This window comes from Papio anubis, chromosome 11, assembly GCF_008728515.1.
Source record: "Papio anubis isolate 15944 chromosome 11, Panubis1.0, whole genome shotgun sequence".
NCBI classification, from domain to species: Eukaryota; Metazoa; Chordata; class Mammalia; order Primates; family Cercopithecidae; genus Papio; species Papio anubis.
The window spans coordinates 3,505,623-3,532,718 of record NC_044986.1 but is presented as its reverse complement, the minus strand read 5'-3'; the positions used below and the strand labels follow the sequence as shown (position 1 = coordinate 3,532,718).

Below are 27,096 nucleotides of genomic sequence, written 5' to 3'. Positions count from 1 at the left end.
TAGAAGGTAGATTCTGGTGCCTGGGCCTTGGCTTCGCCTGGGGCACCAGTGGGACCCACGCTTGTCAGGGTGGAGCAGCTTTTCCAAAAACTGGCACCGGACAGAGGCAGTGAGGCCACCACTCGAGGGCAAAGCTGGGGAAGTGTCCGTTGTGTGCCTGAGCCCAGTGGCCCTGGAAGGCCCAGGACATTTTGTCCACTGGCACTCAGGGCTGCCTGCACAGGTCCCAGCTTGGGGATTTGGAATATCCTTGGCTGCAGGAAAATGTGGACACCATTGTTCACTCCATTTTTCCCAGAAGCATGGGCAGCAGGGCAAGTAGTGGGCTCAGGTCCAAGCAAGAACAGGAGTGTTTGCCTCCCCTGGTTGGCAGGGCCTCCCCCTGGCTCACAGGGCTAGCAGGGAGTGGGCGAGCAGCTTAGGTTTGGGCCAAAACCCACTGTGCTCTCCACCCTGCTCCTGTGTTGAAGGAAGGGTTACCTTTTCTTTCCACAGGTGTTTACGTGCTGTGTTTACTTTGGGGGAAAGAAAACCAGCAGCACCCTATAAGATCACCCTATGAGATGAACACTGAAGGCGCAAGTTCTTTTCCAGCCAGCAAACAAGGCAAACATCTAGCACGTGGAAGGAGCAGTATTACCCAGGTAGGAAGCTCCGTGCATGGAGGGGCCCAACGAGGCTCCCTGGGATTTATTCTGGGGCCTGTTAGTGATGAGACGCTGCTTGCTGGGCCTCAGCCCGGTACTGCAGTGTTCTTGGTTTTTTCTTGTGATCTGTGTCTTCTCTACATATTGACAAGCTCTTTTCCGATGTATACATTGTGAACATTTTATCCTAGTCTGTGGCGTCTCTTTGTTTTAATTTAAAAAAAAAAAATTTTTGTGTTAATACGGTCTCTCACTGTTGCCCAGGCTAGAGTGCAGTGGTGCAGTCTGGCTCACTGCATCCTTGACCTCTGGGCTCAAGCAATCCTCCCACCTCACCCTCCCAAGTAGCTGGGACCACAGGCATGCACCATCACACCCTGCTATTTTTTGTATTTTTTGTAGAGACGGGTTTTCTCCATGTTGACCAGGATGGTCTCAAACTCCTGGCCTCAAGCTATTCGTCTGCCTTGGCCTCCCAAAGTGCTGGAATTATGGGCATGAGTCACTGCACCCGGTCATAGTGTGTCTTTGTATTTTCTTTATGGTGTCCTTTGATGAGCAGAATTTTTAAGTTTTTATGAAGTCCAGTTTATCAGTTTTTTTTCATTGTTAGCGCTTTTTATGTCCTGCTTAAGAAATCTTTGCCTATCCCAAGTCTATAGAGATAGTTTCCTGTGTGTTTTAGGGATAGCTTCCTGTGGGTTTTTTCCAGAAGTTGTATAGTTTTAACTTTTCTGTTTGGGCCAATTATACATCTCAAAGTAATTTTTTCATATGGTGAGATATGAAAAAATCTCACCTCTTGGGAGGCCGAGGCGGGCGGATCACAAGGTCAGGAGATCAAGACCATCCTGGCCAACACAGTGAAACCCTGTCTCTACTAAAAATACAAAAAATTAGCCAAGCGAGGTGGCGGGCACCTGTAGTCCCAGCTACTCGGGAGGCTGAGGCAGGAGAATGGTGTGAACCTGGGAGGCGGAGCTTGTAGTGAGCCCAGATTGCACCACTGTACTCCAGCCTGGGCAACAGAGCGAGACTCCGTCTCAAAAAAATAAATAAATAAAAATAGAAAATATTTTCTTTTTCCATTGAATTCCATTGGTGCCCTGTCAAAAATCAGATGACTTTATATATGTGAGTCCTTTTCTGGACTCCTTATTCTGTTCCAGTGATCTGTCTCTCCAGCCTTCTACCAGTACCACATTGTCTTAATTATTGTTGCTTTTTAACAGACACAGGATCCTTGGGATTTTCCATTTCATCATGTGTCTGTTTTGGCAAGTTGTGTTTTACAAAGAATTTGTTCATTTTTTTTCTGTGTTGTCAAACTTCTTAGCCTGTTTATTTTCACAATGTCCTCTTACTATCCTTTTAATGTTCATCAGGTCTATAGCGGTGTTCCCTTTTCAGCTTTCCTGATCAGTCTTACTGGAGATTTATCAATTTTGTTGATCTTTTCAAAGAACTGGCTTTTGGCTTTTGATCCCTTCAGTGAAATTTCCACACTGACGGTCACTATGACCTTGGCTCTGCTAATCCCCCAATCCACATGAGGATGGGTGGACTTAAGTGACCTCTAAGGACCCTCATTACTCAGACAGTCCCTGGCTCTGTGAATCTGTATCTTCCTTGCTCCCAGTTAAGGTCAGGATTAGGACTTGGAGGGTGACAGGTCTGTATCAACTACAGAAGGAAATTCCAGCTGCAGGCCTGCGAGAGGAGACGCCCCACGCCTGCCTCCTGACATCACTCTGCTCTTGTGGCTATGTTGGCGTCTCTGTGGCCCCAGGACCTTAGCACATGCTGTTCTTGCTGTGTTTGCAAGACTCGTCCCCCACCCCAACTTTGCTTCATTAATTTCTAATCAGTTTCCAGAATAAACCAACGCAGGATTTCTGGAAGAAAGCCTTCCTATTTCTCAAACCCCCTCATTCCTGCTGCTGGCCGAGACCAAGGAAGGCCCTCCCAATTCTGTATTCTCAAAGCACTGAATAGGTTTCCTGCAAAGCACCTACTGGCAATTGCTTTTAAATTGTTATGTAATAAATGAAGAGACTTAATATGTATCTGAATGGAGCAACTCTATTTCATCAACAGCCCCCATGTTATAAAACTGTGTACAGCATCAAACTGATTCTGAAATTAGGCTGAGTGCAGTGACTCATGCCTGTAATTCCAACACTTTGGGAGGCCAAGGTGGGAGGATTGCTTGAGCCCAGAAGTTTGAGCCCAGCCTGGGCAACACGGGGAGACTCCATCTCTACAAAAAAAATTAAAAATGAGCCCAGGGTGGTGGCACACACCTCTTGTCCCAACTACTCGGGAGACTGAGGTGGGAGGATCACTTGAACCCAGGCTCTCAAAGTTTCATTGAGCCATGATCACGCCAGTGTACTCCAGTCTGTGAAACAAAGCAAGAGCCTCATCTCAAAAAAAAAAAAAAAAAAAAAAAAAGTTACATGGAAGAGTAAATGAACAGAAATAGCTGAGAATCTATTAAGATTCTTAGAGGAAGTTTGCTCTTCTGGGAATTAACATTTTTTTAAACTACAAGAATTAACAATAGGTGGAGTCTAGGCAGGAGTACTCTAAAAGGTCAGTAGAAGGGAATTTAAAAATAAAAAAGAATTTAGAAATGAATAATGTGATCTTTAAAATCAGTAGAAAAGATGAGCTGACAACTCAATATATGGTTTGGGGATACTTTGTTCCCCATTTGGAAAAAAATAAAATTAAATTTCTCCTTGTATAAAACATAAAATTAAACCCTAGAGAGATTAAAGAACTATAGGCTAAAACTATGAAAACCATCAAATTACTAAGATAAAGTGTAAGATAATTTTGTGTTTTAATCTTAGGATGGAGAATGTCATTCTAAACAAAGAACTGGAAGCCATAAAAAGATTGACTTACAGATGGCTGGGGAGGGGTGGGGCCTTTGCACAGGCAGAGAAGCCCAAAGCGAAGTCATCAGCGGAGAGAAGATATTTGCAACATATGAACAAGGAGGCCACCACCATCAAATACAAAGAGCTCTTGCAAATTAACAAGCAAAAGACAACCCAATAAAAAATGGGCAAATGATATCAATAGGCAGTTCACAGAAGAAATATAAAAGCCACATACATGTGTGAGAATATGCTAAAATGTATTAGGAATTAGCAAATGTGAATTAAAACAGTAAGATTTTATTATCACCAATCAGATTAGCAGAAAGTTGGACTGCAAGTATTTTCACTAGAATGTTTGTCCTACAAGAACAGTAAATGTTTGTCTGTTTTATTCTTGGCTAAATTCCCAACACCCAGAACAGTGCTTGGCACCTAAGAGGCACTCAGTAAATATATTTTTCATTTATTTAACTTTGCCAAAAGATATATGACATTTACAACTTTTTTGAGACAAGGTCTTCCTTTGTCATCCAGGCTGGAGTGAAGCGCTGCAATCATAGCTCACTGCTACCTCAACCTCCTGGGCTCAAGCGATCCTCCCATCTTAGCCTCCTGAGTAGCTGGGCCCACAGGCATGCAACACCATGCCCAGCAAGTCTTATCTTTTCTGTAGAGGCAGTCTCCCTGTGTTGCTCAGGTTGGTCTTGAACTCCTGGGCTCAAGTGATCCTCCTGCCTTAGTCTCCCAAAGTGCTAAGATTATAAGGCATGAGCCACCATGCCCAGCCATTTATAATTTTAATCATATTTTAGGTGTCCAGGTCAGAGGCATGGAAGTACATTTACACTATTGTGTAATCATCACCTCTATGAATCTCTAGAACTCATTTCATCTTGCAAACTGAAACTCTTCCCCTTTAAACAATAACTCTCCATCCTCCCCTCCCCAGCCCCTGGCAGCCCTCATTCTACTTTCTGTCTCTATGAATTTGACCACTCTAGATACCTCATATAAGCAGACTTAGACATATTTATCCTTTTGACAATAAATACTTTTAAATGAAGGAACGAATGTATTTAGTACAGGTGAAGGTGGGGTGAAATAGGGATTTTCTTACATGTTGGCGAATAAGAACATTTGACCGCACCTGTCCAAATTTAAAGTATACATTTAACAAATAAGCCAAAAACCCCACTTCAGGGGCTGTTTCCTGAAGAAACACTGATTAATGCACAAATATACGAGTGCAAGGGTGTTCTCTATAGCACTTTTTAAATATAAACTTTTTATTGAAGTAGGAACTAGGTACTGCGACATTCAAGAACCGTAGGCAGCCAGTCCCATACAATTCACAAGGTGAACCTACCTGAATCCTGATCTGGAGTTCAGCAGGCTCCCTCTGACCTCCTCCTAGCCACTATCACCCTACTTGGGTAAGTTCAACTCTGCATTTTCACACCATTGATGAGTTTTGCCTATTTTTAACTTGATATAAAGGGAAATCATATAGTGTACTCTCTTTCGTGTCTGACTTTTTTTGGTTGACATTATGTTTGTGAGATTCATTTCATATCAATGCATATAATGATAGCAAATGTATTCTCATTATTTTGTACAATATTCATATCGTATGAATATGACACAATTTTATTTAGACATTTTGCTACCCGTGACCATGTTCGCCATGTTTCCGGTTGTTGACTTTTAAAAATACTGCTGCCATTAACTTTGTTGTGCATGTACTTTAGTGAATATATGTACTCATTTCAATTGGTTGTATACCTAGTGGTGAGATTGCCAAGTCATAATGTTCAGCTTTGGTAGAAGCTACAAAAGAGTTTTCTCAAGTGCTTCTACCAATTTACATTCCCACCAGCAACGTGTGAGACTTCCAGTGGACCCAAATCGTTGCCAAAACATGATATTGTTTGACTTTCTCAGATTAGTCATTCTGGTGGAGATACAGTGGTATCACTTTATCTTTTAATTTTAATTTTCCTGATGGTTAATGAAGTTTAACATCTTTAAGATGTGAATTTACTATTTGGATATATGATTTTCTTTATGTTTCTTGTTCAGGTTTGTATCCATTTTTCTGTGAGACCGTCTGCATTTTTCTAAAGATATACAGGGGTTCTTTATATTCCGATATGAATTCTTTGTGAGATATATATCTTGCAAGTGTCTTTCCCCACTCTGTGGCTTGTCTTTTCATTTTCTTAATGTATCATTTTGAAGAACAGCATTTCTTGTTTTTAATGTAGTCCAATCTATCCATTTATTTTATGGTTAAAGTTTTTTGTTTTCTGTTTAGTGTATCTTTGCCCATCACAAGGTCACAAAGATATTCTCCCATGTTTTCTTCTAAAAACTTTGTTGTTTTATCTTTCACGTGCAGCTAGAAATCCATCTAGACTTGCTTTTTTATATGGTGTAAGGCAGGGGTTAGTTTTATTTTTTTCAAGAGATAAAGCCGATTGACTCAGCACCATTTGTTGACCCAGTCTCATTTTGTCATATGTGTGGATCTGTTTCTGGACTGTCACCCATTTTAGTAAACTTTCAGGCTATCTTTGCACCAATAATATGTTGTTTTAATTAGGACAGCTTTAAAATAAGCCTTGCTGGGTGATGTCTAAGTTTTCCAGTTTTATTCTTATTGAAGACTATGTTGCTATCCTTAGCCCTTTGCATGTCCCTATAAATTTCAGAATCAGCTCATCAAACTAAACCTGCTAACATTTTTATTAAGATTGTGTTTAATCTGCAGATCAATTTGGGGTAAATTTAGGTGTTTACAATAATGAGTTTTCTAATCCATTGACATGGTGTATCTCTCCAACTACTTAGATTGTTAAAATGTTTTTCTCAATTATGTTTTGTGGTTTTCACTGTACCAATTTTAAATAAATAAATTCCATTTATTTCTGGATATTTGATGTTTTGCTGCCATTGTGGGGGTATCTTTTTTTTTTTTTTTTTGAGACGGAGTCTCACTCTATCGCCCAGGCTGGAGTGCAATGGTGCGATCTCAGCTCACTGCAAGCTCTGCCTCCCGGGTTCACACCATTCTCCTGCCTCAGCCTCCCAAGTAGCTGGGACTACAGGCACCCGCCACCACGCGTGGCTAATTTTTTGTATTTTTAGTAGAGACAGGGCTTCACTGTGTTAGCTAGGATGGTCTCAATCTCCTGACCTCAGGTGATCTGCCCGCCTCGGTCTCCCAAAGTGTTGGGATTATAGGCATGAGCCACCGCACCCGGCCTGTGGGGGTATCTTTTTTAATGGTATCTTTAAATTTTTTCATTTTCTACTTATTTGTTACTATAACACATTTTAATAGCAAAGAGTATGAAATTTTCAAGAGGGGACTGGTTCCATAAATGTGGTTTCATATGTAACAACAGATTATTCTACAGCCACGAAAAAGGATGGGTGGATCCACATGTACTGACAGGGAACTTCATTAAATGGTGTAAGTGCTAAAGAGTAAGTGCTAATGGGGAAAGGATGATGAGAATAATATAAAAGTTATTGTATGATCCATCTCATGGTTTTACAACTATATGTAGATGTCTGTCTGTTTGTAATGTCCTTCAAACAAGGTCCAGAAAGATTGACAGCCCACTGGTAATAGTGCATCTGCCTGCAAGCTGAAGGGGTTTAGGCAGAGTTGGGATAAGGAGGATTAACCTTTATCTTCAAATACATGTTCATGATTTTTATTTGGGAAATAAGCCTGGATTACAAGAAAGTAAAAAAAAGGGGTGGGGGGATTATTACGTGTTTAATGCCTGTCTTTCTTCTGGCTCAGGACCTGGCCTACCACAAGGTCTTCACAAATACTCAGGATGGAGCTGGCATTGAATGACCCACTTGGCCTGCACAGAGGCTGTCAGGCCTAAGTCTGGAGCTCTTTTTATGTAGTTCTATTACTTTAACGAATGTGTATTATAAACTAACACAAGAACTATGCACTGTGGAGCAAAACCATGCTAGATAATGAAAGAACTGGTTTATTAATGGGCCACTGTAGTGTGATATTGAGCCGTGTGCCTCGAGCACAGAAGCAGATGCCTTGGTCCAGGGTCCTGCTTCTGTTATGTGCGTGGACCCCTGAATCAGGCTGGTGAAGCCTGCATACCCCTTCCCCAGGACAATGTTTTCATTGTCCACAAAATAAAATACATACAATCACAGAAAAAATTAATTATATTGAATAGTTAGCAAAACATTAAAAATAAAATTTGAGATATAATTGTATATGTGCTTCTTCATTATTCATGCATTAAACAAAATCTAGGAACAGTTGAGCTAATTATTACCAGAATCTCCAAGTCACGACAACCATAAACAATCTGATACTGCTAAAATGACTGTGGCTTCTTGCCTATACTCATAAGGAAATGTTGAATTTTATAGCTATTAGTGAAAATAAAGTTAAATTTTTGTTTTTCATTCAAGTTTATGGACCCTAGGTTAAGAACCCTTGCCTTGGTTGAAGACACAGTAAGGAACACTGTTTCCCTGAAAATTTGGTTTGCACAAGCTGGGGTTCTGGGGATGCAGCATAAACCAAGCAGACCAGCCCCTCTCCTCAGGAGGCTTCCCTTCTCATGGGGAGACAGTGCAGAAGTTAATTAAGTAAAGCCTAAACTTCATTAAATGGTGTAAGTGCTAAGGAGAAAAATAAAATGAAAGGGAGAGGGAAAGGTATATGTGTGGTGTTTGGGGTGGGGGTTAGTTTTAGACAGGCAGGCAGGGCTGCCTCCCTGGGCCAGGGGTGAGACATGAGTTGGGGAGCACAGCAGGTGTTTTTGCAGAAGAGAGCTCCAGGGAGAGGGAACAGCAAACGCAGGGCCTCAAGCAGGAGCTTCTGCAGCAGCAGAGGGGGGAGGTGTGGCAGGGTAGTGGCTGACCCTCAGTGTCCTTGTGGCCCTTGGAAGGTCTGTGGAGGGGGTACAAGGGTGGTATTCCTTTCATTTTAAGGGCCCCCCTGGCTATGGTGTCAAGGCACAGAGAGACAGTGCTGCCGGGCAAGGGGAGGAGTGAGGGGACCAGTTAGGAGGCTGCAACCATCCGCCAGGGACGCACTGATGTGGCTTAGAGCAGGGTGGCAGGGGTGGCATCTGCTGAGACTCCTGAAATCCGACTGAAAGAGACAACAAGTTTTAAAGAAATGTAAGAAAAGAACTATGTTAAAAATAGTGGAGCTGAGTCTTCTGAAATGTTTAGAAAATAATGAAACTGCTTTTCAAAAAGCCATCTGGAAGGATTTTACTTTTCCTTCATGTCATTTGGAAATGACCTTGGAGGAGAAGCCCTGTGTATGTGTGTTCCACAGAGGACCAAGAGTGGCCTCCAAAGAGCAGTGGCAGAGTCCAGGCCGGGGAGGGAGCAGGCTCTCCCACCTGGCGCCATGTGGGGCCAAGACCTTGTGGGGAGTGTGGATCTGCCTTGGTCTCACCCCAGGCAAGAACTAGGAGCCATGATCTCCACTTTGGTGGCCTGGAGATAAGGGGTCAATTGGGGCCTGCAAGACCACCTTCCCCCTCCAAGGTGTGTGGACACCAAGCAGCCCCTCCTGGGGAGCAGGTGGTGGTGGGGTCTTGGCCATCTTAGGACAAAGACACAGGAGGGCCCTGGGATCCCATGTGCCAGCCTGCAGCATGAGTCCTGGCCATGTGCTCCAGGAAAGATGGTTTCCCCAGAACACCAAAACACTTAAGAGTAATTCTTCATGAAAAATAATGTTCATTTTTTATGCTCTGATAAAACCACAGGGCTTTTTAATTTTTTATAACAGACTTTTCAAGAAATAATTCACATACTATACAGTGCACTCACTTAAAGTGTACAATTCAATGGTTTTTTTTAACATATTCACTGAAAGGTGCAACTACTACCACAGTCAATTTTAGAACATTTTTATCACCTCAGGAAGAAACCCATACATACCCCTTGGCTGACACCCCCATCACTCCATGTCCCCCAGCCCTAAGTCAACTACTCCTCTACTTTCTGTGTACGTAGATTTATCTATTCGGGACATGACACAAATGAAAACCTATAATATGAGTTTCTTGGTTATTGACTTCTTTCATTCAGCATAACGTTTTTAAGATTCATCCATGTGGTAGCATGTTTCTGCATGTCATTCCTCTTATGGTTGAATAATATTCTGTTGTATGGATGTACAATGTTTTAAAAATCCATTCATGGCCAGGCATGGTGGCTCACACCAGTAATCCCAGCATTTCAGGAGGCTGAGGAGGGAAGATCACTCGAGACCAGGAGTTTGAGACCAGCCTGGGAAACATAGCACAACCCCATCTCTTGATAAAATACAAAAATCAGCCAGGCATGGTGGTGCATGCCTGCAGTCCCAGGTACGAAGAGGCTGAGGTGGGAGCCTAGGAGGTCAGGGCTGCAGTGAGCCTTGATTGTGCCACTGCACTCCAGCCTGGGAAACAGAGTGAGAGACTGTCTAAATAAATAAATAAATAATTTTAAAAAATAAATAAATAAGTCATAATGGACATTTGGGCGTTTTCCACCTTTTAGCTATTGTGAATGCTATGGCTATAATCATTCATGTGCAAGTTTTTGTGTGAATTTATGTTTTTCATTTCTCTTGGGTCTATACCTGGGATTGGAAATACTAGGTCATATTTGTTTCCTCCATGTTTGACCATTTGAGGAATTGTTGGATTGTTTTCCAAAGTGGTGACACCATTTCAGACTCCCATCAACAATGTGTGAGTGTTCTAATTTCTCCATATCTTCACCAACACTGGTTATTATGACCTGCTTATTACAGCCATCTGACTGGGTGTGAAGTGGTAACTCATTGTAGTTTCGACTTGCATTTACCTAATGACTAATGATGTTGAGCATCTTTTCACATGGATATTAGGAATTTGTATAACTTCTTTGAGAAAATGTCTATTGAGGTCATCTTCCTATTTTTAAATTGAGTGATTTTGTTTTTATATTATTGATTTGTAAGAGTTCTTCTGGCCGGGCGCGGTGGCTCAAGCCTGTAATCCCAGCACTTTGGGAGGCCGAGACGGGCGGATCATGAGGTCAGGAGATCGAGACCATCCTGGCTAACATGGTGAAACCCCGTCTCTACTAAAAATACAAGAAAATTAGCCGAGCGAGGTGGCGGGCACCTGTAGTCTCAGCTACTCGGGAGGTTGAGGCAGGAGAATGGCGTGAACCGGGGCGGGGAGCGGAGCTTGCAGTGAGCCGAGATCGCGCCACTGCACTCCAGCCTGGGGCACAGAGCAAGACTCCGTCTCAAAAAAAAAAAAAAAAGAGTTCTTCTTACATTCTAGGTGCAAGTCCCTTATCAGATAAGTGGTTTGCAAATCGTTTCTCTCATTCTTTGGGTTGTCTTTTCACTTTCTTAGTAGTGTCTTTCGAAACATAGAAGTTTTTTATTGTGGTGAAGTCCGATTTATCTATTTTTCTTCTGCAGCTTATGCTTCTGGTATCGCATCTAAGATTTGTGTCACGTCCATTGTCAAATTCAAGGTCACGAAGAGCCCCCTGTTTTCTTCCAAGAGTTTTTACAGTTTTAACTCTTACAGTTAGGCCCTTGATCCATTTTGAGTTAATTTTTTGTATGATGTGAGGAACAAATATAATTTTGTTCTTTTGCTTGTGGCTCTCCAGTTGTCCAGCACCATTTGTCGAGGAAACTATTCTTTTCCCATTGAAAGACCTTGGCAGTTTTGTCAAAACTCAGTTGACCATAGACACATAATTATACTTCTGGACTCTCAATTTTATTTCACTGATATGTCTATCCTATGCCAGTACCACAATGTCAATTGCTGTTGCTTTGTAGTAAGTTTTGAAATCAAAATATGGGAATCCTTTAACATTGTTCTTTTTCAAGAGTGTTTTTTGGTTATTCCATGTCTGGTGAAATATCATATGAATTTTAAGATGAGCTTATTCGTTTCTAGAAAGAAGCCAACTGTGATTATAGTAGGGATTGCGTTGAATCTGTAGATCAATTTTGTGTTGTTAAAAATATTGTCTTCCAATCCATGAACATGGGAATTTTTGGTTGATTTAGATCTTTAATTTATTTTAACAATAAAACCATAGGACGTTTTGAAAGTGTTTCAGAACAGCTACCTTTTGAGGTTGCCTACTCTTACCAACTCCCCCGTGAGAGCTACCACAAAGTTCTGGGTCTCCATCCTGTCCAAGGCATTGATGCAGCCCTAGGTGAACAAGCCCAAGGAGTCAGCTGGAGGGAACTGGGCTGGGTTTTGTTCTTCCCTTTAAAGATTCTCCCTCCTGCATACCTGCCCAGGCAAGTGGGTGCTCATAGCTCCAGCTCATTGCTAGATCTTGGGTGTTCCCTTAACCTTGGTTTAACATCAGCTGTTCACTTGGTCTCTACACACTATTCCTTTCCTCTTCAGAGCTGGGGAATCGTCATATCTTAGGGTGCCCAACCATCTGAGTTTGTCCTTTCACATGTGTGAGAAGGGCGTAATCCAGTCTTTATCATGTGTGTTCCCACTACCCTCAGCACCACTTATTGGAAAGGCCGCTCTCTGCCACTGCATTTCAGTGCCTCCTCTGTCGTCAATCAGGTGACCGTGAATAGGAGGTCTGTTTCTGGACTGTCTGTGCTGTTAGGTTATTTGTCTGTTCTTGTTCTAATACCAAAGTGTCTTAGTTATTACAGCCTCATAAAATGTCTTGGTTTGGGTGGTTCAAATCCTCCAGCCTCTGTCTCTGTCAGAATTTCCTTGGCTCCTCTGGATCATTTACAGTTCCAAGTAAATTTTAGGATGAGCTTATCAATTTTAAGAAAAGCACCTAGTGGAATTTGATTGAGATTGTACTAAATCTGTACGTCAGTGTTGGGAGGAAGAGTTGACATCATCTCAACAGGTACTTTTCCAATCCATGAACATGGTATATTCCTTCATTTATTAAGATTTAAAAATTTTCTCTCAGTACAATTTTGTGGTTTCCTGTGCAGACATCTTGCATAACTTTGATAGCTTTCTTTCTAAGTATTTGGCGTTTTTAATGCTGTTGTAAATGGCATTGAAAATTTTAAATGGCATTTTTAAAATTCCTATTATAAAAATAGTATTATTGTCATAGAAATACAGTTGTATATTGACCTTGTATTCATTAATCTTGCTAAACGTATTTACTAAACCTCATACCTTGTAAGTTATTTTTGGTTCTCTTATAATGCTAATTTTAAGATTTTTTTCCCTAGTTTGCCTGGTCAGTAACTGTTTGGTTGCAGGCAGCAGAAACTTCCTCCAGGTAGTTCAGATAAAAGTGAAGATAGTATCAGTCCCCAGAGACATGCTGAGAAAGGCAGAGCAAGGAATTCAGTGGGGCTTCATGGGAACTCCTCCCTTAGGATCTCTCCGCTTTGGACCACGCAGCCCAGATCTCCACACTCCTGTGCACCTCTCCTCCTTCCTGCCCACTTGCCAGTCTGGTCTCTGCTCTCTCAGCACTATGTCAGCCCCAGCTCAGATTCCAGGTAGCCATGCACCAATGCCCATCCCATCAGGCTTCAGTGTTCTAGACCAATCTGATGGCTCTGAGTTAGTTGTCTCCCCTACCTTGTTCACTGTAGCAGGAGGGCAGAGTGGTGAGACAGTGATATGGTAAGCAGTGTTCTCCGACACATAACTCTGCCTGTCTATTCAGAAGAAAACTGGGAAAATATGAATGTAATGTGTAAGTTTTCACCTCCCAGATATACCTACTGTTAATTTTGCTGTAACTCTGACCAGTATTTTTTCTAAATATATGTATATTTTTATATATTATTTATTGTCTTCTCTCTACATAGAAATTTACAAATTGGGGCCGGGCGCGGTGGCTCACGCCTGGAATCCCAGCACTTTGGGAGGCCAAGACGGGCGGATCACGAGGTCAGGAGATCGAGACCATCCTGGCTGACACGGTGAGACCCCGTCTCTACTAACAATACAAAAAAACTAGCCGGGCGTGGTGGCAGGCGCCTGTAGTCCCAGCTACTCAGGAAGCTGAGGCAGGAGAACGGCGTAAACCCAGGAGGCGGAGCTTGCAGTGAGCTGAGATCGCGCCACCACACTCCAGCCTGGGTGACTGTGCAAGACTGTGTCTCAAAAAAAAAAAAAAAAAAAAAAATTACAAATTGGAATTATGTTCTATATAAACAGTATTATATGCTTGTTTTACCTAATTTTATGTCATTTGATGCTGAGCATTTTATTAGATATACTTCAAAAACATAATCTTTATGTTTTAATAGAATATATAATATTCCATTATAATGGCTATATCATAATTTAATGACCAATTCCTATTTTGAGCCATTTGGGTTCTTTCCAATTTTTTGATAAATATTGCCATAGCTAACAATTTTGGACTTAAAAGTCTTGTCTAATATCTGATTATTTCTTTCAGATTGATTCCTTGGAGTGGAATTAGTCAGTAAAAAGGATATGAATATTTTTAAGTCTCTTGATATGTCAGAATGATTTCCAGAAGGCTTGTACCAATTTACCCTTCTACTGACTACTGTAAGAATACCCTTCCTCCATCAACAGCATTGTGTATTAGCTTTCAAGAAAAATCTTTTCTAATTCAATAGGTTAAAAAAATTCATCTCATTATTTTAATTTGATACGTATTTTTAAATGAGGTTGAATATAATTTCCTAAGCTTATTGATCACTTTTATTGTGCCCTTGTGAATGGAGTGTAAATTTGCCTCTTTTCTCTTTAGGGTTTCCACTGAGTCTTATTGATTTGCAAAAGCTCATTGTATATTAAGAATATAAACCCTCTGTTGAGATGGTTACAGGCATCTTTTCTCTCTCTCCTGATGGCATCTTCCCTGTATCAGCCCTGTGTTCTGCCAGCCCCATAATAGTAGCACAGGCAGTGAAGGATCTGGTCCCTTATAGGTGGAAAAACAAGTTTTATATCTAGCTTAGCTAATGAACCCTGTGATGGCTTAGCAAGCTGCACCAACACCGTCGTTGTCCATGGCCCACCATCAATGTGGAATGTTGGGAGAGGGGATGGTCTGATGGGGCAGTCTGGTGAGAGACACCTGTGTCCCCTTCTGACCCTTTGTGTCTTTTTCAGCCAACACTTTTGATATTGTTGTTACTCATTGCAAGTCTACCCTCCAAATCATGATTGCTCTTGTTTTCCTCTTCTTCACTCCATCCTTAGCCCATTATTACCTTGCTGGCAGTCACAGAAGCTGACTTTTGTTGAGCCCTTGCTGGGTACCAGCTGCAGGCCTAACCCCTTGCAGCCCAGTCCCTCTGGCTGCCTCAGTCCTAACCTGCATCTCCCTCCCACTCTTGCACCATGGGATGGGCTCAGTGTACCCTTCCCACACTGGCTCACCAGCCCCATGTGTGGACCCCATGTGGACCCCATGAGGACCCCAGGAAACCCATGGAGAGCACAGGGAGCCAGCGGTTCCGAGGCCTCATGGCAGCTTCAAAGTCCCTGGGAGAAATGGTCTTTTGCCTCCAGTTTTGGGAGCATAGAAGTGTGACATTGGTTATGTTCTGAGGCAAGGCCCTCTGACCCCCAACTGAGCTGCACTGGGCAAGCCAGTTTCCACTTGTGGTCTGTACAGGTGGCCTCGACTGAGTCAGGCTCTCCAAACCCTGTGGGTGGCTTGGTTAGGATCTTCTCAGGGAAGTGTGACTTCTCTCCTCGCTTCCATTTAGATACTCCTCCTTCTCTCTCTTTCTTTTTTTATTTTTTATTTTTTATTTATTTATTTATTTTGAGACAGAGTCTCACTCTTGGTGCCCAGGCTGGAGTGCAATGGCACAGTCTCAGCTCAGTGCAACCTCCACCTCCCGGGTTCAAGCCATTCTCCTGCCTCGGCCTCTCAAGTAGCTGGGATCACAGGTGCCCACCACCATACCCGGCTAATTTTTTTGTAATTTTAGTAGAGACGGGCTTTCACCATGTTGGCCAGGCTGGTCTTGAACTCCTGACCTCAAGTGATCCGCCTGTCTTGGCCTCCCAAAGTGCTGGGATTACAGGCGTGAGCCACCGTGCCCAGCCAGTCGTTCTTACTGAAGATACCTGAAACCTAAGTCAGTGGAGAGAGGGTAGGGTTTGAAGATTGGAGACGTCACCTGGCCTCGGGCCCTGGTCCTTTCAGCCTAGTGACCATCATCTGAACTTTCTGAACTGCAGTTTCACCACCTGGAAGTGGGGAGCCAGCTCCAGCACAGCACTTTGTGGGAGGACAAAAGAGACGGTGTGGATAAAGTGCTCCGCAGATCACCGGGGGCGGCAAAGGTGAGTGTTGCTCTTAGATGTGTGGAGTATTTGACTCACTTTGGAGACTGTATTTAACAGATGTTCTCTGAGGAATCTTGAATCAGAAACAGTGTTCGCCTCCTCCCGAAGTAGTGCCTGCCCTCACTTTGTCCCGGCCCCAGTCTTTCCAGGAGGGACAAAAGGCCCTTCTAGATTCCCACTAAGTACCAGAGACTCAGTGGGACCTCAGCTTCCCCCCTCAGCTTTGACTAGGTGCCCCCTTACAGGGGTAAGGAAGGTGCAGGTTCATCCAGGGCACTCAGGAGACCCAATGGGAGGCTGGAGGCTGGCGGCCTCCGATGCTTTTGAGTCTTCCCCAGGGGGACACCACCCTGGAGTGGCCTGGGGGGCAGGGCAGGCTCTGCTGAGGAGAGCACTGGGGCTTCCACTGGATGCTGGCTAGGAGTTAGCCAAGATTTTCTCTGCCCAGATCTCAAGGTCTTGGCACATGGGGGCTGGGAGACCCGCATGCTTCTGTATCATGCTGTCTGTGGGGTAGTGTAGAGCCAACTGGAGGGGTGGGGATGGGGGTGGAGACTCACCAAAACTGATGGCACTCCCCAGAGAACGTGTCTCTGTGGCCATCCGTGGATCTGTGAGTGCAGACCTAGAAGTCACTGTGAATTTTGCCAAGGACGACATCCCAGGTTATAAAGCTGCCACTGAATTCGCCATGATTGGCACCTGTTCTTGTCACAGGTTCAGTCGGCTGCACTCAGTGGGGCAGGAGGAGTCACCAGGGCTGCCTCTACTTACTGAGGAGCCCGACCACGGGTTGTCCCAAGCCAGGGGTGGGAGCAGGAGCTGCATCCACGCTCACTCCCAGCCCCGCCACGACGGCAACTCGCTCCCTGTGAAACCTGCGGCTCTACGCTGGGACATGACAAATGACCAAAAAATCAATTTGTAATCTGATTGGAGGTTTTTGATTTCCTCTGATGAGTTTAAATTTCATTAAAAGCAACCTTATTCCAATATAAAAGGAATCCTTGAAGGGTAAAACAGGGGATTGTCTCACCGAGTATAAAGCATCCCAACTCTTTTGTGTGATTTATTCATGGCATTAATTGTGAGGGCCAACCTGTGGTGTCCGTTGGCAGCTGCGCCGTTATCAGGGCCTGGGATCGGCCCAGTGAGCTCAAAGCACAAGGACTCACATTCAAAACTCACTCTTCGGCATATTGACACTTCAGTTATCAACAACCCTTTTTATCTGCTGGGAGGGAGATCGCAGCTCATGGGGCCGGAATAAGCCACAAATCACTGCCACCGCCGCCTCTCTGCATTCTCTTAATTGTATGTATTCTCTGGAAAAAATGATCAGCGTGGCCTCTTGTCTTGATGAGAAATTGACATTTCTGAGGACTTCTTTGGGCGCTCGGAGCAAGTGAGATAAGCATGGGTTGTTTTAGAGGAGAGCAGCCTTTCTTCCCTTTCAGGGGCCTCTTTACCGCTCGCGTTGACCCACTTGATGAGTATGGATTTCATGAGGTCTTTTTCAGCATTTGAACTATAAAAGGTTCAGAATGACACCACCCCTTATAGACAAAAGATAACCTTGCCCTTTGAATATATTGATTCTTTATTAACTAGGCTGTTTAATGCAATGAAATGAGGCATTAGATTGAAGCCCATTTCAAGTGCTTTGAATAATCTTTAAAAGCTTGAAAGACCTTAAAAGGCGGCCTCACAATAATTGGCGTGCATTTTGAAAGAAGGCAGTTCTTGCTTCTGATTTGAAACACAAACATAATTTCTCCATCCCCTGGTTACAGGACGTTGGGTACTTGTGGCACCAGTGCAGAGTGCGAAGGAGGTGACTTGCCCAGCAACTGCTTGTCCCAGCCCCAGCCCCAGCCTCCAGCCACTTGGAAGGGAGTCTGCAGAGGAGGGGAGTGGGCAGCCTTCAGGCTTGTACATTATAAGCCTCTCTCTGTGCTGTCTCTTTAAGTCTGAAATGAGAACCTGATTGTCAATGACAGGAGAAAAAGGTATTCACAAGTTTCTTTATGTTTTGAATAATTGTTTCCTGTTTTGCTCAGCAGAACAAGTAATTAAGATGACATTTGTGAGTACTAATTTGGATCACACTTATGTGTATGTGTTATAAAGCTGCAAGCCAAAACATGCAAACCCAGCCTTTCATGGAGGAGAAAATGAAAAAATACTGAGTGAAATGGGAGCACGGGAAACTCAGAGGAGCCAAACGTCGGTGTGTAAATTAGAACCTCAGTATTGAAGGCAGATCTCATTAGAGTTGGTGCATTTGGCTACCAGTGTGCAGTCAGCAGCGCCCGGGGCTGGTGCATGGGGTCTGCTGTGCCACTGTGGTGGCAGTGGAATCGGTGATGCCCCTCTTGCAGACCGTAGGCAGCACAGTCATCTGGGTGCCCTGGTGTTTGCACACCCATCCAGAGCCTTTGCTGCTGCGCTCTCTCTCCGAAGCCTGGTTCTTGCCCAGTGGAACCCAGCTGTGGAGCCAAAAGCAGCATGTGTCTGGGGTCACTGGAGCAGTTATTCTCTACCTGCCCAGTGCGCTATTCAGAAGCAGAGGGGCTGGGGCAGAAGGTCTGGAGGGAGTGGGTTATCAAGCCCCTCAGTGAGCCTTGGGATTGTTGGAGTTCCCAAAGACAAGTGCTGGAACAGTGATTATGTCACTCTGGCACTGCTGTGGCCCACAGAGCATGTGTGACACAGAAGCATCGCCCAGAGTGCAGCATGCATACAGATGGTACCTCTGGGGGTCAGGACCACGTAAGTGACAATTTGCTGAACTTCTGTCTCTACGCAGGTTAGAGGACGGAGGCTGGATAACTTTGTGGAAAGTTCTACTATGGATCATTTTTATCTTGGCCAAGTTGCAGCTTCAGAACCCGGCATGTGCAAATGAAACCCCCGGTGTAAATTTTATGTGTGTTTAGTCAGTCATTTTAATAATCAAAACAGAATTACCAAAAGTGAAATTCACAGACAAGAAATACTTTAATTAAATATTGTGTAAAATGAACATTTTTATACAGTTAAATATCTGAAAAAATGTACAGATAAAACAATCTTATTGTAGGGTCTTTAACAGTAAAATCTACCATTTAGTGAAGTGCTCAGTCTTGAGACAGTGAAGTGATGTGGGCGTTGACTACTTAACCTAAAACACAAACCAAGTGAGGGCATGGGGAAGCTGGCAGGCGTTCTCAGTGCGTCCATGTGCGCTCTTTTGTAGATCAAACCCTTACTCGTACAAAATAAAACGGAGGCAATTTAGTTCCAAAGTGACTTCTCAGGCTTTCCCATGTAGCTAGGCCTTGTCAACTGTCACAAAGCCAGACTGTGACCTGCTGACTCCTGGGGACATTCTGTTTATTTAATTTTGTCCCTAGAATGAATACTTTCTAAGTTGTGCATTGTTGATTTTTGTCAAGAAGGTATTTTAAAGTCCCTCCTTTTTAAATTCGATTTCTGCTGCAATTTGCAAAATGTTTGTGCTGTGCTGTGTCTGCAAAGCATTTAGTGCAAAGGAGAAAGAAAAAAAAAACCTGACACTTTTGGTCTCACTGTGGGTTTGGCACTAAGAGGCACAATATCTGAAGGAGGTCGTTCCAGTTTTAAAAGTACGGACAGTGCTGTTGGAACTGACCACAAAAATGTATTGTTAAAAAAAAAAATTTTTAAATCAGCAGTGATTTGGGTCCCCCTGAAACCTCTGTGAATCGGAGGTGGGCCCAGGAGGGTACAGGCTGCAGCAGAAATAGTCCCAGAAAGGAGAGACGGGTCATGCAGTGGGCTTGTGCTTTTGTGTGTGTGTTTGTGTGTTTTACACCATAAATCTCCAAATGAAGTATTTATTAACAATTGTTGTGTAAGCCTGTGATAAAATAGCACAAAGGTTCTTTAAAGAAGTCCACTTTTAAGGCATCAGAGAAGTTAATGTGGCAAACATTTTAATTAAAACATCAGAAGTAAATTTTATTTTAAACTTTAGGCCTCTGAATTTTTCCAGTAAACACAGTTCAGCTATGTGGCAAAGTCATGGGTGGCATCTAAAATGACTTTTTACATTCTACAAAAAAATAAAATAAAATAAGGACACAGCCCCAAATGGTGTCGCCTCTTCGCGGCCGTTCCACATGCACAGACTCTCGTAGGATTTGTCACGGCCGGGTGGCACCAATTTGTTTTGACTATACAACTAACTTTTTTTCAAAAGTATTTGTTCAGATAACTTAAAAATAATATAAAAATAAACAATGAATTTGACTTTTCCTCAAAATAAAAAAAAAAAGGAAAGTCTAAACAATAGCATATTTTTGAAGTACAAATGAAATGTAAAGACACTGGTTCATCTTAACGAAACAGATCAAAGAGACAAGTTCTTGGCTAATGCTCTTCCCAGTATCACAACACCAGGCCATGATCAAAAACCAACGCAGACAAGAAAGAAGAAAAAGGAAAAGGCGGGAAAAGCAATGTACAAAATTTCAAAGATAAATACAATATTTATAATTGATATGTTACAAAATAAAGTCCCTTAGCAACTGCAAGTGTTCATGGGAAAGTAAGTGTCAAATGAAGACCATTTTATTCCTTATAAGACACATAAGGAATAAAACTTGTTTTTCTAAATATTTTAAGTGGATCTGAAAAAAATTCAAGACAAGTGTATAAATATTTAGCTACAACTTTGGCAAAATCACAAAAGTCTACAATTTTATAACCACATACAAAACACATTAGGGAAGAAGGATCTAGAAGTCAAAAGGACAATTTCTGGTACAAGAAACATAGACCTCACAGTAGCCTAAGAATGCAATAGTATACAGTGCTAGCAAAAGTTGAAAAAATGTTGCAGATCACACTTGCTTAACAGGAAGCTCTAGCAGTGGGAGAATATTGGAACCAACAGACAGTAGCGTTTTTCTCTGTCAGTGTGCTTGTTGAAGGCAAGAGAATTCAATATCAAAGTTACAATTTCTAACTACAATAAGTTACAAAGTTTCATTTCATTAAGATGAAGTTAAGCAATGATAAACCCTCCCTCCCTCCCTGCCACCCCAGTTTCTCCTAATCATATAGTCATCCTTTTTTCCAGTCTGATGGCTCATACCTCCTTGGCCCCCTTTTTATCACCACAAAAAAATATTTCACATTATAGAGATACACAACCATTGTGAATCTAAGTATGAGTACAGAAAAATGTTTGGAGGCATTTTTCATCAGCGTTTCATGATCATCAAAATGGTGCATTCACAAAGTTTCTCCCAACACATAGCAATTACTAGACATGGCCAAGACGGAGTCAGAAACTTTATACAAAATAGGCGTCGCTTTGTTTTCCTTATTCTTCAGGACTGAGAAATGTGAAAATATGAGAAAAGTTCAGTCACTAAAATGGAATTGTTCATGAAGAAGGAGGCTGTTTGCATGTTGATTCTTAGTAGTTTAAATAAAATCTTTAAACAAAGTCTTTTGTAGCATTTCAATTGCTGCTGATATTTTTGAAGATACTGTTTCCATCAGCATGTCTTAATATACTAAACGTGTCCCCTGAAGTCCGTCCTTTGATGCTGGGTGCTGCGGAAGGTAAACAGGAGTCCCTCACATTGGCGGGACTACCAGCCCAGACATAGCTGCAAGACAGAAGGACAGAGCAGTTACTGTAGGCTCCCCGCATGCGCCCTCCTGCCAATGCAGACGCGGGCGGGGCTGCCCTTCCCCCCTATTCAACTGGGAGGCTGGACTTGCACAATTCCATTCACCAGCCTCGGGCGTGGTTAGGGTGTGCTGGGGAATCTGCTTCCTGAGGTGGGGGCGCACGTGGGGACAAAAATTCCCCCGGTCCTGCCCCTCCTGCAGCCCTCCTCAAAGGCTTCTTTTGGAAAAGGGAGGGGCTCCTGGCACTGCTGTGTGCAGAGGCTGCAGCTTCCCCACACTGACCAGTGCAGGGTACAAAGCCAACGGAGGCCCGGAACCCCCTCTGCCGAGAGAGGCGACCCAGCCTGGTCACTCCCATGATGCCAGCCAAGGCCGGCTCACAGGCCCTGCTCTCGCTCCCTATGTGAGACCCAGACTGGCCTCAGTTTCCCCTCTGCTTCCAGGTCTGGGCTCTGACCGTGCGGTCATCTCTCTGTATCGTAATGGTGAGTCAGGGGCTCTCCAGAATCAAAGCCACTCACAGCCCACCTGCCCTGGAACCTCCAGGCAAGGGCCACGGAGAGATGTGAGTCATGGCACCGCCGTCAGAACCTTTTCTCTCTTCTCAGGAAAGAAGAGAAAACTTTGCACGAAAACGCCAAGCGGGGCTGACGCTTTCACGTGAACTCCTGGTACGAATGTAATTTAAAATATTTTACCGCTACTGTTGTTTAATTTTTGTCAGAATGATCGTTCTCATTAATTGATGTATAACAGATTAATACATTTGTTCATGTAGTCACGTGAGCTTCGATTTCTCAGTTCATTAATTTCAACGATATTAATTTATCTCCGACTCACCGTTACAACTTTATGGTTTGGAAGCCCTGTGCATGTACACACCGCGTAGGAGGTGCCGTCTTTCAGCCGGCCTGACCCCATGTTGCGGGCAGCGCCACGGCACCTCACCACCTGCCTCTGCAGCGACCCTGGTGCGGTGCCCGCTGATGGCACGCAGGCCAGTCGGCGGCACTTCGGGGGCCTGGGCGTCCCTTCATACACTAACGCATGTTGTGAAGACAATGATTTCAAATCACTGATACCTTTCCAGTTCCTTTTTTGAGCATTAGTTCATCAAAGTGAAATATGCCACCGACTTCACAAAAGGGCCAGTTTGTCTTCTCCGCGGCTACGTCCTCAGCACCCAGCAGAGAGCCTGGTACATAGTAGGTGCTCAGTAAATACTGGTTGAATGGGTTCATGTTTCTAAAGGAGTAACTGGATTTGAGTCACTGGGAGGAGCATATACCAAAGGTGGTGTCTGAAAGAGGCCAGATGACGGCCACTTAATTTAAGTGCCTGCGGGCCTCAGCACCTCACAAAGGGCCACTCACAAGTTCATGAGGCCTGGGGGCACCCATGTGGCTCTGCCTGTCGCACACATCGCAGGCCACGTGCAGCCTGCACAGCCCAGATGGGCCAGGCACTGGGCAGGCATAAGGTGCCCACTCCATGTGGCCTCATCTGTGGACCGCTGTGCCCTCGGGGCCGGCCCTTCTCCCTCCTGAATCTTTGAAAGAGAGCACATAGGGAAAATCAGCTCCTGTCCACAGACAGGACTGCAACCTGGTGTTGGTACACACCTGGCCCTGGGTCTAGACGCACATCCCTTTCCAAAAGACAGCACAGCCCTGCTGGACGCATGGTCCAGCAAATAAAGTGGAGAACCAAGGCCCAGCCTCGGGACAACGAGGGTAGGCAGATTTTGAGATGGGATCCACAGGCGGCATGGTGCCCTGCCATCCCCATGCCAGGGCTATTTTTGCTGCTTTGTGCATAGGAGGCTGCAAGCGCTAACCACCCTGCACTGAGAAGTGCCAGGCCCCGGGCAAAGGCCCATTGGCTGAATCAGACTGACAATGACCACAGCGACCTTCACCGCACTCCCGCCTTCTCTCACGTGGTCCCACCCCCTTAGGGGCACAGGGTGTTCCACCGAAAGTACACTAGGTGCCATCGGAAGGGTGAACTGGACAAAATCCAAGAGGAGGAATCTGGTCCTTTCTGGGGCTCAGTGCACAGGGGTCCTTGCTCTGAACACCAGGCAGAGGTGGCACGCATCAAGTTGGGCCACGGGAGAACATGCAGCGGTCACAGAGGTGCCAGGAGAAAGGCCGAGCCCCCACCCCCACTCCCATCCCCACCCCTGGAGAGGACCCGACACTGGCCCCCGGCCCCGCACCACCCTCACCTTGCAGTCCGTTCCCGTTGGCGCTGGTGCAGGAAGGAGGAGGAGAGGCTTGGGGCCGGACCACGGGCGCGAAGGCGCTCTTCTGTTTCACTGCGGAGATGACATTGGCAGGTGAGAATGAGAAAATGCCGTGTGTGCTGCTACAGTTTGAAGGGAGGGTGACCGAAGAGGCTGCCATGGTGGGGCTGGACGGCACTACTGCAACAAAGCAAACACGGTCAGCACGCGCGGCCGTGGCACAGTGCCACGGCGAGACGGCGCCAAAGGCCTCGCCTCGGACGGGGGGCGGGGGCACAAAAACAAAACATGACATGCGTCTGGCTCGGCCACGCTCTGGATAACAGGCAAGCTCTTTTGCACTGGACTTTCTCTTCCAATTGAGCAGCCCATTTTGTTCGGATTTTGTTTTGGTTTCCAATGAGGTCACATCGGGCCCGTTTTGGGTCAATTTATGGTCGCCATTTGGACGCCCAGCCTCCAGGGCCACCCTTCCTTTTATCCAGTAGCTCACATCACAGAACACCCAAGCAATGCACACACTCGACTCGGTAGTGAATATGAATCTGCGTGATGACGTGTGACAAAAACAGACACTTACTGCCGTAGGGAGAGTTAGCGGAGGAGCCATTAAGAAATCCAGGCGAGCCAGGGACCCCTAGATTGGCCATGGCGCCACTTCCATATCCATTCATGCTAGTGCTGACTGTGTTGTAATTGGACTGCTGGGGAGTACTGCTGGGGACGTAGCCTCGCGGGGACACGCTGCTTGTATTGCGACTGTAGCCGACTGTTGAAATCCCCCCCCGGCCAAAAATAACATTATTATCAGCGACAGACACTTGGGGGGGGGTTCCCCGAGAATCTATATCATTTATTAACATTGCTAATTGACCCTGTGCTTTCCATCTGCTCTAACGCCTGCTGCCAGCTCGGATGACCTTATCACGCCAACCCTGCTGCCACTGTCTCACCGTGAGCCCCATCCTGTCTCTGCCGGCTTCGACAGCCAGCCGGGGCGCACTTCGATCTCACCGTCAGTGGCTTTCACATTTCTCTTTAGAGGCAATTATCAAAGCTTGGATTCCTGGTCTGTCCCCCCACGCTCTGTGAACTTTCGGCCTCTGTAGACCTTCAAATGCCATGACTGACAAGGAGAGCTTGTTTGTGGCCGTAACTTCCCCTGAAAGGCTGTTTGGGGTTCTTCATTTGTATGGTTTCTATTTCTATACATGGGGGCAGTCAGGGGACATGGAAGCTTCATTCCTGCCACAGGAGCGTGGATGGATGGGAACAAAATCAGCAGTACAGGTGAGCTGTTTTCTAAGATCACTGCCTGCGCACTCTGCAAGGAGGAAAACTAAAATGGACCCAAACGGCAAGATGCAGCGGCCTTGGCTGACCCAGGTCACTGTACTGTGGGATGGGGTGCGGGGTGTGGAAATGCGGGTCTCTCTCCATGGATTCGTTCCAAACTTAGACCCAAATCCCACCGTGCAGTGCATCCAAGCAGGCTCTCCTCGGCTCCCTAGGCCATGGCTATCCTATGGCTTAGCCCAGTCTTCCAAGGAAAGCAAAGTCACTTACGAACACATTGAGGGAAACTTCTAGCAAATACCAGTGACCCGCATGGCAGCCAGGGGAGCTGCCGTTCTTAGTAACTGGGCTCTCTATGAGTGTTCTTAGGCCAGCACTGGCTGGGAGGACCTGCAGAGCAAGGTCTTCCTGAGCAAAGAAACCAGCAGAGCCAGAGAGAACAGAACGCTACGGACATTCCCCAGCCGGCCCTGGACACGTGCCTCTTCAGCTAAGGCCTCAACCAACCCGCGGAGGGTGTTCAGGGCAGGGGTCCGCCTGGCGCGCCAGCCTACCTTGGTCGTTGGCTTGTGACGTCTCCGACACGTTGACGGCTAGCTGGCTGCTGAAGGAGTTGACGCCCATCATGCCCGTGTGCGCAGGGGTGTTGCCCAGGGTGGGGATCTGGTTGTGATTGCGGGGAACACTGTACAGCGCCTCGGCGATGTCCGCCGCTCGCTTCAAGATGATCTCCTGCAGCAGGAGCAAGTGGGAGCCAGCCCATCATCCTAGGCCCAGCCCAGCTGGCCGCACTCTTGGGGACCCATGACGGTGGCGTCCCACTATCCCTTGCCCAGACCATGACCAAATCTATTTCTTAATAGGCAAAGAGCTTCCCCTAGGAAAATCATTTACTGATGCTTTTGAAAGGGCGCAATATCTGGCTGGGCACGGTGGCTCACACCTGTAATCCCAGCACTTTGGGAGGTCAAGGCAGGCGGATCACCTGAGGTCAGGAGTTTAAGACCAGCCTGGCCAACATGGCAAAATCCGGCCTCTAATGAAAATATAAAAATTAGCCAAGTGTGTTGGCAAACGCCTGTAATCCCAGCTACTCAGGAGACCAAGGCAGAAGAATCGCTTGAACCTGGGAGGCGGAGGTTGCAGTAAACCAAGACTGCCCTACTGCACTCCAGCCTGGGCAACAGAGCAAGATCCTGTCTCAAAAAAAAAAAAAAAAAAAAGAAGAAGAAGAAGAAGAAAGGGAGCAACATTTGCTCAATTCTGTCCTGAATGCTGTGGAGCGCCCATCCAGCCCTCCCTGGTTTCCGGTGGCACCAACACTGTCCACCCGCCACTGCACACCATCCACCCGCCACTGCACACCATCCACCCGCCACTGCACACCACAGATGGGTTTCAAGGCTGTGCTCTCCCCTGTGACAAGTTTTTCTGCTTGTGGGTCCTGACACCAACTCATCCTTTCTACTTGAACCTAGTGTGAGGGCAAGGATGGGAAGCCTTTCTCACATCAGACTCCCATGGAGTCACTGGAAAAGCATGCTCGTGCCCAGAACGCCCACGCTGGAGCCACGCCGGCTGCCCACGGGTTCTGGCATGGGGGGAAGGATGGGCAAGGGCAGCCGCCCTCCACCTACCTGGTTGTTGTGGGGCATTCCGTATAAGGCTTCCACCAGGTCCGCTGCCCGCTTCAGTAACACCTCCTAAAGGAAGAGCAGACAGGAGGTGATTCATGGGAGGAGCCGGCCAGCTATCGCTGCCCTTCAGTACCAGTTCCGTCTGCGGGTGTGGAGACCAGTCCTCACCCACAGCGACCCGTCCTGGCCCTGCCGTGTACTTCGAAGGCAGGCACACACAGGAAGGCATGTGCGTGCTGACGCTGTTTGTGGCCTTTACAAGGAGCCTGAATAAAAGCCATTTCTGTGGCTCCTCCGTCCGGTTGGGCTCACAGAGGTGCACGGACACGCGGGAGGGCCAGTGGAGAATGAGCCCAATCCATGCCTGAGGTTTAATGACGG

General features: G+C 45.5%; 1 protein-coding gene and 2 long non-coding RNA genes across 13 annotated transcripts in view; 2 read left to right on the top strand and 1 right to left on the bottom strand.

Moving 5' to 3' along the window:
* The first annotated feature begins 496 nt into the window (after positions 1-496).
* LOC103887830 lies at positions 497-13,435 on the top strand. The gene is made up of 3 exons (XR_001891623.3): positions 497-644; positions 4,834-4,971; positions 13,392-13,435. It is a non-coding gene; the product is annotated as an uncharacterized LOC103887830 (long non-coding RNA).
* A 259-nt stretch (positions 13,436-13,694) lies between these two features.
* Positions 13,695-21,343, top strand: LOC110744194. Of its 3 annotated transcripts, none has more exons than XR_002524511.2 (3): positions 13,695-14,106; positions 15,760-15,864; positions 17,661-21,343. It is a non-coding gene; the product is annotated as an uncharacterized LOC110744194 (long non-coding RNA). The 3 variants fall into 3 exon arrangements; XR_004176855.1 differs by lacking the exon at positions 13,695-14,106 and having other exon boundaries at positions 15,531-15,864; positions 17,661-18,097; positions 18,677-21,343; XR_002524510.2 differs by lacking the exon at positions 13,695-14,106 and having other exon boundaries at positions 15,531-15,864.
* Positions 18,844-27,096, bottom strand: part of EBF3 (EBF transcription factor 3) — a 128,717-nt gene continuing 120,464 nt past the window's right edge. For 2 of the 9 annotated variants that reach the window (XM_031651984.1, XM_031651986.1), the window contains exons 12-17: positions 26,716-26,781; positions 25,633-25,810; positions 24,363-24,551; positions 23,765-23,962; positions 22,617-22,729; positions 18,849-21,509 (exon numbers count right to left, since the gene is read on the bottom strand). In XM_031651984.1, coding sequence (XP_031507844.1) covers positions 21,492-21,509; positions 22,617-22,729; positions 23,765-23,962; positions 24,363-24,551; positions 25,633-25,810; positions 26,716-26,781 — 762 coding nt within the window. In that variant the 3' untranslated portion in view covers positions 18,849-21,491. Of the gene's footprint in view, positions 21,510-22,616; positions 22,730-23,764; positions 23,963-24,362; positions 24,552-25,632; positions 25,811-26,715; positions 26,782-27,096 lie in introns of all 9 variants that reach the window. The other 7 variants (XM_031651987.1, XM_031651989.1, XM_031651985.1 and 4 more) reach the window with 6 other exon arrangements.